This window comes from Budorcas taxicolor, chromosome 5, assembly GCF_023091745.1.
Source record: "Budorcas taxicolor isolate Tak-1 chromosome 5, Takin1.1, whole genome shotgun sequence".
Lineage (NCBI taxonomy): Eukaryota > Metazoa > Chordata > Mammalia > Artiodactyla > Bovidae > Budorcas > Budorcas taxicolor.
This window is the reverse complement of record NC_068914.1, coordinates 27,288,890-27,301,831: the sequence shown is the minus strand read 5'-3', so window position 1 is coordinate 27,301,831 and position 12,942 is coordinate 27,288,890. Positions and strand designations below refer to the sequence as shown.

Sequence of the window (12,942 nt, the reverse complement as noted above, 5' to 3'; positions counted from 1 at the left end):
TTTTTCATGATGTGCTCAGTGTATAGATTAAACAAACAGGGTGACAGCAGATAGCCCTGCAGTACTCCTTCCTCAATCCTGAACTAACCAGCTGTCCCATACAGGGTTCTAACTGTTGCCTCTTGATCTGCATACAGGCTTCTCAGGAGACAGGTAAGATAGTCTGGTATTCCCATCTCTCTAAGAGCTTTCCACCGTTTGTCATGATCCACACAGTCAAAGGCTTTAGTGTAGCTGATGCAACACATAGATGTTTTTCTGAAATCCCCTTGCTTTCTCTATAATTCAGCAAATGTTGGCACTTTAATTTCTTCCTTTTCGAAACCCAGCTTGGACATCTGGAAGGTCTTGGTTCACATAATGCTGAAACCTAGCATGCAAGATTTTAAGCATCACCTTACTGGCATGGGAGGTGAGTGCAACTGTCCAATGGTCAGCACATTCTCTGGTACTATCCTTCTTAGGAATTCGGATGAGGACTGACCTTTTCCAGTCCTGTGGCCACTGTGGGTCTGACAGATTTGCTGACATAATGAATGCAAAACCTTGATGGCATCCTCCTTTGGGATTTGAATAGTTCTGCTACAATTTCATCACATTCACTAGCTTTATTAACAGCAGCACTTCTTAAGGCCCATTTGACATCACACTCCAGAATGTCTGGCTTTGGGCGACTACCATCATAATCCAGTTCATTAAGATCTGTTTTATACAGTTCTTCCATGTACACACACACACACACACACACACACACACACACACACACACAGAGCTAACACTCCTTGAGTTACAGGAACAACAAACTCTAGGGAGACCGAAGTCTTTGGAAGCTCTTATAAGGCAGCTAAAACTGGAAAACTGTCTATCTGAAGAAAATGTCAAGATTATAGAAAACCATTTCACAACATAAGTTACTATGATATGGACTAAAGAAGTTTTAAAGTTTGTAACTTTTATGCAAGGTTTCTGTTTGCCAAATTGAATTATACGTAAAGTAAACCTTTTCCTGTGTAAAGTTCTTAACCTTAATGAAGCTAAGCAAGTGCTCTAATGTTATGAACTACATCCTGTTCTCATTATGCTCATTTTTGAGAAAAACTAGAGAGTTGTTGGGCAGAAGACATTTCATTACTTGTTAATTTTCCAAATTTAAAGGAAAAATGCAGTGAATAAATAATATGATTAAGTTATAAAGTGAGAGGACACGGTCATGGTAAATAAGAGCCCAGCACAGGAGTCAGGCTCAGGCATCAGTGCTGGCTCTGCACTAAGAAGCGGCGTGGACAAGTCAGGTACAAGACTGAGCCTCAGTCTCTAATCTGTAAAAGGAGGGCACTTGACTAGATCTCTAACACAGTCTGTTTCTTTACAGTTCCTTTCCTTTCTATATGATAATCTTATACTTACACAAAACCACATGCTGGCTAGAATTTTGTATTATTAACTGTTGGATTGGTCTCAATAGTTACTAAATTCCATGTTACATGACCTTTTATATTGTACAGGAAAATACTCCTGTTATCATTTTATTCCAGTAGAACTAAAATAAGGAATCAATCATTAGCCCAGTCCTTAGGAGAGGTACTTTAAACTTCAAAGAATATGTATCTTCTACGTGGCTGACCATCATCAGTTCAGTTCAGTTGCTCAGTCGTGTCTGGCTCTTTGCGACCCCATGAACCACAGCAATGCCAGGCCTCCCTGTCCATCACCAACTCCCAGAGTTCACTCAAACTCACATCCATCGAGTTGGTGATGCCATCTAACCATCTCATCCTCTGTTGTCCCATTCTCCTCCTGCCTTCAACTTTTCCCAGCATAACGGTCTTTTCCAATGAGTTAGCTCTTTGCATCAGGTGGCCAAAGAATTGAAGTTTCAGCTTCAGCGTCAGTCCTTCCAATCAATATTCAGGACTGATTTCCTTTAGGATTAACTGGTTTGATCTCCTTGCAGTCCAAGGGACTCTCAAGAGTCTTCTCCAGAGCCACCATTTAAAAGCATCAATTCTTAGGCACTCAGCTTTCTTTATAGTCCAACTCTCACATCCATACATGACTTCTAGAAAAACCATAGCTTTGACAAGACAGACCTTTGTTGGCAAAGTAATGTCTCTGCTTTTTAATACACTGTCTAGGTTTGTCAAAGCTTTTCTTCCAAGGAACAAATGTCTTTTAATTTCATGGCTGCAGTCACCATCTACAGTGATTCACCATGAGAAATATACCCTTCCGAAAACGTTATTCTCACTTGCTAATTTAAGTACATCTTAGAAATACTGTGTCAGAATCCCCCCTCCAAAATGTTTTATCAGAATTCTATTATCCAAAATGGGCTTTCCCAGGTGGCTCAGTCATAGAGAATTGCCTGCCAATGCAGGGGACGCAGGTTCGATCACTGAGTTAGAAAGACCTCTGGAGGAGTAAATGGCACCCCACTCCAGCATTCTTGCCTGGAGAATCCCATGGACAGAGGAGCCTGGCAGGTTGCAGTCAAGAGTTGCAATGAGTCAGACACAACTGAGTGACTGAGCACACACTTGGGAACTGTTAACTTTACAAATATGCTATTTACATAGAGTAGTATAATACAATTACTCTTACATCTTTATTAAGTTTACTCTTGGGATATTTATTATTTGTTTTTTTGCTGATCTTATTGTAAAGGAGATAACTTTTGCCATCATATTTTGTAACTAGTTATTGCTGACTCTGAGAGCAACTACCACTTTTTGTAAATGTCTCAGTAAATTACCTTTATTTTCTAGGTCTGCAATCTATTATCTTCAAATAGTACTTAATTTATCTGTATCTTTTCAGTAGTTTCAGGTTTCATTCTTAGTATTTTAGCTAGAATTTCTAAAACTCTGTTGTAACATTGATATAATACACAATGCTATTTTGTTCTTGATTTTAACAGGATTGCCTTTATTGTTGTCTATGACTTCACTGATGTCCTGTCAAAGGGCTTGCTACTTTCTTGACCATAGTTGATGACTCACTGCATTTCACAACTGCTCTTTTTCATAGTTGTTCTTTTTCTTCCAGGGTGGTATTAACTATTTACACCAGGTTGGAAGGGACATTGGACCCTTGCTTCTTTTGCCATACAACCACAGCCTATTGGTCAGTTTGCCCTTTCCCATGCCTAGCTATGTCAGATCCTCAAGAAGAGACGGTGGACATTTCTTATCTATTTCCCAGGTGGTCATGTACTATTCAGATGGCAAAAAAAATGTATCAGTTAGTAATTATTTTTAAATTCAGTGTCAAAGAGTAGAATTCCTTCCACGTTCTTGCAAATGATTGACTCAGTTTTAGTTTACTGTACTCTTACCTTCTTTTTTAATGTCTTAATCGGCATTTTATTGTTGAAACTATTTAGGATAGCTAAATTGATGTTATTAGGTCCTAGAAGTTCTGTCATTTTCAAAAGTGAAATCCAAGTTACTTTTGTGAACTGATTTGGTTTTAGTATTTGAATTAGTAGTCTGCCTATTTAACGTGCAATTTTTTTTACATTTAGCAGAAATAATCAGGATAAACCTCAATTATTCTTTTAACTTTCCTAAAGATCTGGCCTACAAGACCTTTTAGAACTAACACCCAAAAAAGATGTCCTTTTCATTCTAGGGGACTGGAATGCAAAAGTAGGAAGTCAAGAAACACCTGGAGTAACAGGCAAACTTGGCCTTGGAGTATGGAATGAAGCAAGGCAAAAGCTAATAGAGTTTTGCAAGAGAACACACTGGTCATAGCAAACACCCTCTTCCAACCATACAAGAGAAGACTCTACACGTGGACATCACCAGACGGTCAACACCAAAATCAGATTGATTATATTCTTTGCAGCAAAAAAAAGATGGAGAAGCTCTATACAGTCAGCAAAAACAAGACAGGGAGCTGACTGTGGCTCAGATCATGAACTCCTTATTGCCAAATTCAGACTTAAAATGAAGAAAGTAGGGAAAACCACTATGCCATTCAGGTATGACCTGAATCAAATTCCTTATGATTATACAGTGGAGGTGAGAAATAGATTTAAGGGACTAGATCTGATAGATAGAGTTCCTAATGAACTATGGATGGAGGTTCGTGACATTGTACAGGAGACAGGAATCAAGACCATCCCCATGGAAAAGAAATGCAAAAAAGCAAAATGGCTATCTGAGGAGGCCTTACAAATAGCTGTGAAAAGAAGAGCAGCGAAAAGCAAAGGAGAAAAGGAAAGATATAAGCATCTGAATGCAGAGTTCCAAAGAATAGCAAGGAGAGACAAAGCCTTCTTCAGTGATCAATGCAAAGAAATAGAGGAAAACAACAGAATGGGAAAGACTAGAGATTTCTTCAAGAAAATTAGAGATACCAAGAGAACATTTCTTGCAAAGATGGGCTCGATAAAAGACAGAAATGGTATAGATCTACCAGAAGCAGAAGATATTAAGAAGAGGTGGCAAGAATACACAGAAGAACTGTACAAAAAAGATCTTCACAACCAAGATAATCATGATGATGTGATCACTCATCTAGAGCCAGACATCCTGGAATGTGAAGTCAAGTGGACCTCAGAAAGCATCACTACGAACAAAGCTAGTGGAGGTGACGGAATTCCGGTTGAGCTGTTTCAAATCCTGAAAGATGATGCTGTGAAAGTGCTGCACCGAACATGCCAGCAAATTTGGAAAACTCAGCAGTGGCCACAGGACTGGAAAAGGTCAGTTTTCATTCCAATCCCAAAGAAAGGCAATGCCAAAGAATGCTCAAACTACCACACAATTACACTCATCTCACATGTTAGTAACATAACGCTCAAAATTCTCCAAGCCAGGCTTCAGCAATATGTGAACTGTGAACTTCCAGATGTTCAAGCTGGTTTTAGAAAAGGCAGAGGAACCAGAAATCAAATTGCCAACATCCACTGGATCATGGAAAAAAGCAAGAGAGTTCCAGAAAAACATCTATTTCTGCTTTATTGACTATGCCAAAGCCTTTGACTGTGTGGATCACAACAAACTGTGGAAAATTCTGAAAGAGATGAGAATACCAGACCACCTGACCTGCCTCTTGAGAAATCTGTATGCAGGTCAGGAAGCAACAGTTAGAACTGGACATGGAACAACAGACTGGTTCCAAATAGGAAAAGGAGTACGTCAAGGCTGTATATTGTCACCCTGCTTATTTAACTTCTATGCAGAGTACATCATGAGAAACGCTGGGCTGGAAGAAGCACAAGCTGGAATCAAGATTGCCGGGAGAAATATCAGTAACCTCAGATATGCAGATGACACCACCCTCACGGCAGAAAGTGAAGAGGAACTAAAAAGCCTCTTGCTGAAAGTGAAAGAGGAGAGTGAAGAAGTTGGCTTAAAGCTCAACATTCAGAAAACGAAGATCATGGCATCCAGTCCCACCACTTCAGGGGAAATAGATGGGCAAACAGTGGAAACAGTGTCAGACTTTATTTTTTTGGGCTCCAAAATCACTGCAGATGGTGACTGCAGCCATGAAATTAAAAGACGCTTACTCCTTGGAAGGAAAGTTATGACCAACCTAGATAGCATGTTGAAAAGCAGACATTACTTTGCAAACAAAGGTCCGTCTAGTCAAGGCTATGGTTTTTCCAGTGGTCATGTATGGATGTGAGAGTTGGACTGTGAAGAAAACTTAGCGCTGAACAATTGATGCTTTTGAACTGTGGTGTTGGAGAAGACTCTTGAGAGTCCCTTGGACTGCAAGGAGATCCAACCAGTCCATTCTAAAGGAGATCAGCCCTGGAATTTCTTTGGAAAGAATGATGCTAAAGCTGAAACTCCAGTACTTTGGCCACTTCATGCGAAGAGTTAACTCACTGGAAAAGACTCTGATGCTGGGAGGGATTGGGAGCAGGAGGAGAAGGGGACGACAGAGGATGAGACGGCTGGATGGCATCACCGACTCGATGAACGTGAGTTTGAGTGAACTCCAGGAGCTGGTGATGGACAGGGAGGCCTGGCGTGCTGCAATTCATGGGGTCGCAAAGAGTCAGACACGACTGAGCGACTGAACTGAACTGAACTGAAAGATCTGGCCAGTGCGTGGTGAAGCTGGAAACAGAAAACCCAAGTATCTTCGGGAAAACAATGAAACACTATGAAATTTTGTTGCAAATATTCATTTTGATCAAAACAAGTCATATTTTCATTCCCATATCAAAACAAAGTGGATTTATAAAGGTGAATTCATTTTTAACATTGTTTTTATCTTTTGCAAACACACAGACATGATATGATTAAGCCTAAGCAAAGATGAGAAGAAATTTTGTTGAAGAAAATGTATCCCATTTTCTGAGAATTTTGGCTCCTTAATTTAAAATTATCATTTATAATAAAAGAACACATGAAATAAGATTAATTTCTACACTCAAGTATTCGTGGTCAAGAAAACAGTTTTCTTTCTTAAATGCTTTTATTTAAACACTCTTCTAATTGGACAGTTAATGCTAATTTCATGAACTGCAGCAGTCAATAACCTATTATGAAATGACAATAGAGGCTAACTATCACGGCATTCAGTCTTCAACAACAATTTAACACACTGAGTGGCACTATAGCATAAGCAAGGAATTATATTTAATTATTTAAGGGTTATATTTAAGTATTTTTAGAATCCTCTTTAAAAATCTACAATATTTTGTTTTTTCACTTTAAAATTTATTGAACATAGTTAACAACTGTATAATATGTAAAAGTGCTATGTCTGGCATCAGAAGCATAAATAACATATAAAACATGTTTTATTCCACTCGTATCATAATTTCAAAGAGGAAAACAGAAATAACTATACAGCAAACAACAGATTTTTATATATAGTTATTTTCTGAAGAATTTCTGCTAAGAATAATTCCTCTGGTTTAGGACAATTATGTCATATGTAAAATTCAGCTCTACCCGTCCTGTAGTAGAATTTTTATTTATCATGAAGACGTTTCTAAAAACAGTTCCTTGGGTGACATGGCCTGCAATGCAGCAGCAGGCTTCCTGGAGCTAAGAGAATAAGGCTTTCAGCCAATGAAACAGCCTAGTTATTATTTAAGGACTGCTGGAGGTCTGTTGTTTCTAAAATGTATCAGTGAGATAATAATTATAAAAGATACATTATCTAACTAGCATACACATGAGTCAGTCATGTACTTATTCACTCCAAGCTGTGGTATCTCCAAAGCCATTGTCTTTAGCTTCCTTAAACACTTTGGAGAAACTGAGACAACACAGCGTAAGTGCCATCTAGTGGTACAGGGTTTCCTAACTGCATTAAGAATCCAGAGAAGGAAAACATCGTTTCTAGGGGAATGATAACAGGGAAGGCTTTTAGATGGGCGAATAGATCCTGAAGATACTATAGTTATTTCAAGAGTTAACTGGGGGTCAGGAGCATAGGGTGTATTGACAGAACACAGAGAAAAGTATATGGCTAATACAGACAGCTTATGTATAGGAATAGTGCACGATATGACTAGAAAAATAGTTGTGAGCGTGAAAGTCACTTAGTCGTGTCCAACTCTTTGCAACCCCATGGACTATATACAGTTCAAGGAAAAATGGTTGGATCAAAATATAAAACTCTGGTGGGGGAGAGTCTACTCTCTATCCTATGGGCAACAGAGTGCAGTCATCCATCCCATCAACATTCGCTGAATAATAACTACGTCTGAGCACTGTATTAGTTTCTGGGTATACAGTGACAAACAAAGCAAACACGGTTCCAACCCTCATGGAAATTTCAGAGTAGACAAACATTAAAAGAAAGCGGCATCGAAACTTCCGAGCAGAAAAGGAATGGAGAGCCAAAAGACTTGAGTTTGTAGCCCAGCTCAACCACTTACAGGAAGTCATTTAACCTCTGAGTCTGTAGAAAAACAGAACTACCCTGCTTATTTCACAGTGTTGCACTGAAGAGAAAACTGCATTAATGTATATAATATACATGAATCTGTTTTCTCAGACTGTAATATTCTGTACAAATGTAGAGCATAATGATGAAAACAGTATTTTAGAACAAATGTTCCGGTAGAGGTATGCAAAATAAAATGAAAATGGATATAAGGAATTTTAAAAAACCACTAACTCTAGGAAGTTACTTTATAGAATTTACTCAGCAATATAAAAATAATCCATTACAGCATACCTGAAATGGCAATCTTTCCTCTACAAGCTGTCCGTTCTTTACTTTCAAAATTCTCCTCACTGTCAAAAGAAAATAAAAACCTAATGAAAAAACAAAGATCTTCTCTAATTAGCAATTGTTTTAACAATCTTTCTTAAATGCCTAAATACTAAAAATAAACACATATCCTGGAATAACAATGACTTCCAGTTAATATAAACTATTTGACTCAAATTTTGTGATGTTTAGTCAACAGCTAGCTGCCTTTAAAAGAAATAGGGCCATTCTCTCTTTGATTTTTTTATATAACCTGTACTTTCCCTGATGATTGCATATTAGCTTACTCTACAATGAAAGTCTTTTGTGACCTCTTACATTTATAAACAAGATATGCCATATTTACACAAGTCCTAGGAAGTATATCTTGGGTAAGCATTTCATAAATTACATTTCTAGCTTACCAGATTATAGTCATCTGAAAAAGTTAATAAATAAACTTTCTAACCATGAGCTTGCCACCAAAGAGTATATTATCCCTATAAAATCTCCAACAAACATTTAAAAAATTACTCTCTGCTACATATTCATGTGCAAGTAATATTGTAATTTATTTCCCTGAAGCTTTAAACACTAAGCATATATCAAAACAATAAATTAACTAAGGTGGCAAAGGAAGGGAGTGGCCCTCTAGAGAGAATAAATGTGGAGAGGAAAACATTACCATGACAATAGAAAATGTCTCAAAGGAAATTCTTGGGATATAAGACACTTCCAGGTTTGAATGTAGACTATACTATTATCACAATTTTTTTTTCAAAATAGTTATTTCCATTCAGTTCAGTAGCTCAGTCGTGTCCGACTCTTTGTGACCCCATGAATCTCAGCACACCAGGCCTTCCTGTCCATCACCATCTCCCAGAGTTCACTCAGACTCACGTCCATCGAGTAGGTGATGCCATCTAGCCATCTCACCCTCTGTCGTCCCCTTCTCCTCCTGCCCCCAATCCCTCCCAGCATCAGAATCTTTTCCAATGAGTCAACTCTTCGCATGAGGTGGCCAAAGTACTGGAGTTTCAGCTTTAGCATCATTCCTTCCAAAGAACACCCAGGACTGATCTCCTTTAGAATGGACTGGTTGGATCTCCTTGCAGTCCAAGGGATTCTATTTCCATTACACCAAATCAATCCCATCTCTAAACAGTTCTCCAATATCCTGTTTCCTAATAAATAACCTACATTTAGAGATTAGCATTCCATTTCTAGAGCAATGTATCCAGGAGTATTCTGTGCACTCTTTTTTTTTTTTTGTCTCTATTCAATTTGGTTAGCCAATTAACTGCCAGTTAATTTAATTAGGTACCTCAAGTATGTGATAAGATAGAAGCTTCATTTGAATACTGTTTTGATTCTAAAAGGGCTTTTGGAGAAAGACTGAGTGGGAGTGTGAAGTGTATCTAAGTTTCAGAAGAATATGACACATCCTATGCACACGTCTGTAGCCTTGCTAAAAAGCGTGCACATAATATTCATTACCATGCATCAAATTTTAAAACAAAATATATCATCCTACTTTTTGTTTAACTCTCTTATTGGATTAAGCCTGTAAGTATTACAGGTGAAATATATTCCAAAGTAGCAAAAATAACTTACTGAGGTACTTATGGTCAGTAAGCCTATACGGGACATTTATATATATAGTATTTATATAATTTATATATAGAGAATTTATAGAATCTAGCACTAAGTATAACTTAAGTAATATAGTAGACTTAAAGCCATAAATTCTCAGGATCCTATCTAATAATTTTGTGGTTACACTGGTATTTAAATTAAAACAGGGAATTCACTCAGTGAAAAATAGAAGTACTCATTATTTCAAAATAATGTTTTGTTGAATCATAAATTTTAAAGAGTCAAGTTCAATATTTCATAGACAAGTTCAGTTTGTCTTGTTGGGGAATACCAGCTGGCTTATTAGGTCATCAGAGTGAAAAATTCAACTGAATAGTCTACTATGTTGTGAAATTATATACTGAAAGACCAACTAGAAATCAAACACAAATCTCAATTTCCTCAAATTGGTACAAGAAACACAGTATAAACACAGTTGGCTGGCATTTGTAAGTAAATATTTCTAAAAATATCTCCTATATGAGCAATGCATAAATTCTTCAAAATATTTATTTCAGTGAAAAAATACAAGGAAGCTCTAATACAGTGAGTAACTTCAGTATTATGGAATAGGTCATAGATTATGCTAAAATTTAAATCCATTAGGCATTATTAAATTGGATTAAATTTAAGGCTTTGGCAGACAAGTGAAATTCTAAAATACTAGAAACACCAAAAGCAACTGGCTGAATATTTACCAAAAAAATTTTCCCACTCTAAATTATTCAACCACCTGGCAAGGGTATAGCTTTTTTCCCCTATAACTGTAAATTACTTGCATAGAAAAGTCCTTTTCAGGACTAGTCAACAAATTTATTATACACAAATATTATCAAACTATAATATAAATCCAATTAACCATATAATCAGTCGTTTCCAACTCTTTGCGACCCCATGGACTGTAGCCTACCAGGCTCCATCCATGAGATTTTCCAGGCAAGAACACTGGAGTGGGTTGCCACTTCCTTCTCCAGAGGATCTTCCTGACCCAGGGATCAAACCCGGATCTCCCGCATTGCAGGCAGACGCTTTACCGTCTGAGCCACCAGGGAAACCCCCCATAATATAAATCCAACTAACCATATAATCTTACAGAATAATTAAGTCTGCCTTTAAAAAATTAAGAGATGAAGTAATCCAGCCTCATGTTTCAGAAGCTTGAATTATTTTCAATTCAAATAACTCAATTGCTATTTAGTGTGCTAAAATGTGATGTTTTCTAATTAATCCAAATTGACAACAAAATTGTTAAACATTATCTATTTAACAATGTGCTACTGTAGCTAATGGTTTGCTACAGTTAAATAAATACTTGCTTTAAAATCTGCAATGTTAATGCCAATTCTAAATGCTACAATTAGCCAGTCTGAAGAAAAAGCAAATAACCATAAAAATCACTCAATCAAAAGCACAGCTATATAACAGTGTACCTTATTCTTATAAACCTGGTTTAGAGAATTATTTTGGTAAGATTTGTAAAAGCTAATTTAAAAGACAAATAAAAATATAAAAGACAAATTTTTAACTATTTTATTAACATATTTCTGCCTGTAGGTAAATAAAATGACCAACAGAGGGTGCCAATCAGCCACTTTGTTGCTCAAAAATCTGTATTAAAATTAGCAGAGTAAATATAGTTTACCTTATTTTATATTGTTCCATATTGGAATTTACAATAGCACTGCCTTCCAGAGTTAACAAAATACATTAAGAAATGACACATGATGAAAGTATTATTTTCTTAACGAAGCACTAGAAGAATTCTAAATAGGATTCTATTATTTAAAAGCAGGTTATAAAAATCCTTCAACCCTCACTCAGAAATGCTTAACATGGAATTTTAAGCCATCTAAAACTATGTGGTATAAATTCAATACGTTCATAAGTATGTTAAGTTGGGAAGATGAGTTTTCTACTTTAAATCTTGAAATAACAACCCAGTTTCAACAGACACCAAACAATATGAAGTTTAAAAAAGTAAAACCAGTAATGTCTTTAATATACCATATTGTATTGCAGAAATACCAGGAGTACATAATTTCACTGGCAATCTACACTTTTAGCCTTTATTTTTGTTTATGTTATAGTATATAAGTAACTAAACTAGTCAATTGGAGTGTAAGAAACTATTTAGCTTTGTGGCATTATTAAAATCACAATCATGTTGAATGATACATATAATTAGGTCCTATAAATATCTTTGACTAGTATTATTTTCACAAAGTCAAATAAAGTTTCAAGACGATAGACTAGTGGGTTAGGCCAGGAGAGAACATTATTGCTAAAATGTAAGTTCTGTAAGAATAGGAATTCTGGGGGCTTCCCTGGCAGCTCACTGGTGAAGAATCCACCTGCCAATGCAGTAGACATAGGTTTGGTCCCTGATCCAGGAAGATCCCACATGCCGTGGAGCAACTAAGCTCATGCACTGACTATGAAGCCTGTGCTCCAAAGCCCGGGAGCCACAACCGCCAGAGCTGTGCGCACGCTCCACAACAAGAGCAGCCACTGCAATGAGAAGTCCACGCACCTCAGCAAAGCACAGCCCCCGGTCACGGCAACCAGAGAAAAGCTCATGCAGCAATGATGACCCAGTACAGCCAAAAATAAATAAAATTATTTAAAAAAAAAGAATAGTATTTCGGCCTATTTTGTTCACTGCTCAATCACCAGTGCCCAATATATAACTCAGTACACTCTAAGGAACTCAACAAATGTTTAGTGAATATCAAATGAAGTAAAATAGGATATGCTCATTTTGGTGGAGCAAGTCCTATAGGTGTGACTCTTACCCATTAATAACTAGTTAGTAAGTTGCTGTTAACCTCTCAGACTCAGCATCCTCATCTGTAAATGGTGGGAAGTATTTATCTAATAGCTACTGAATAAAATAATATTTTTAATGCATTCTGTATCATTTTTAGTGTTAGTTGCTAAGTCATGTCTGACTCTGCAACCCCATGGACTGTAGCCTGCCAGGCTCCTCTTATCCATGGAATTCTCCAGGCCAGAATCCTGGAATGGATAGCCATTCCCTTCTCCAGGGGATTTTTCCAACCCAGGGATTGAACCCATGTCTCCTGCACTGCAGGCAGATTCTTTACCATCTGAACCACTGACGAAGCCCTAGTA

The 12,942-nt window shown here is 37.2% G+C and overlaps 1 protein-coding gene across 1 annotated transcript in view; it reads right to left on the bottom strand.

Moving 5' to 3' along the window:
• Positions 1-12,942, bottom strand: part of RTKN2 (rhotekin 2) — a 127,506-nt gene that overhangs the window by 79,075 nt on the left and 35,489 nt on the right. Inside the window, exon 3 of the mRNA XM_052641142.1 lies at positions 8,161-8,219. Within this exon, the coding sequence (XP_052497102.1) occupies positions 8,161-8,219 (59 nt within the window). The remainder of the gene's footprint in view (positions 1-8,160; positions 8,220-12,942) is intronic.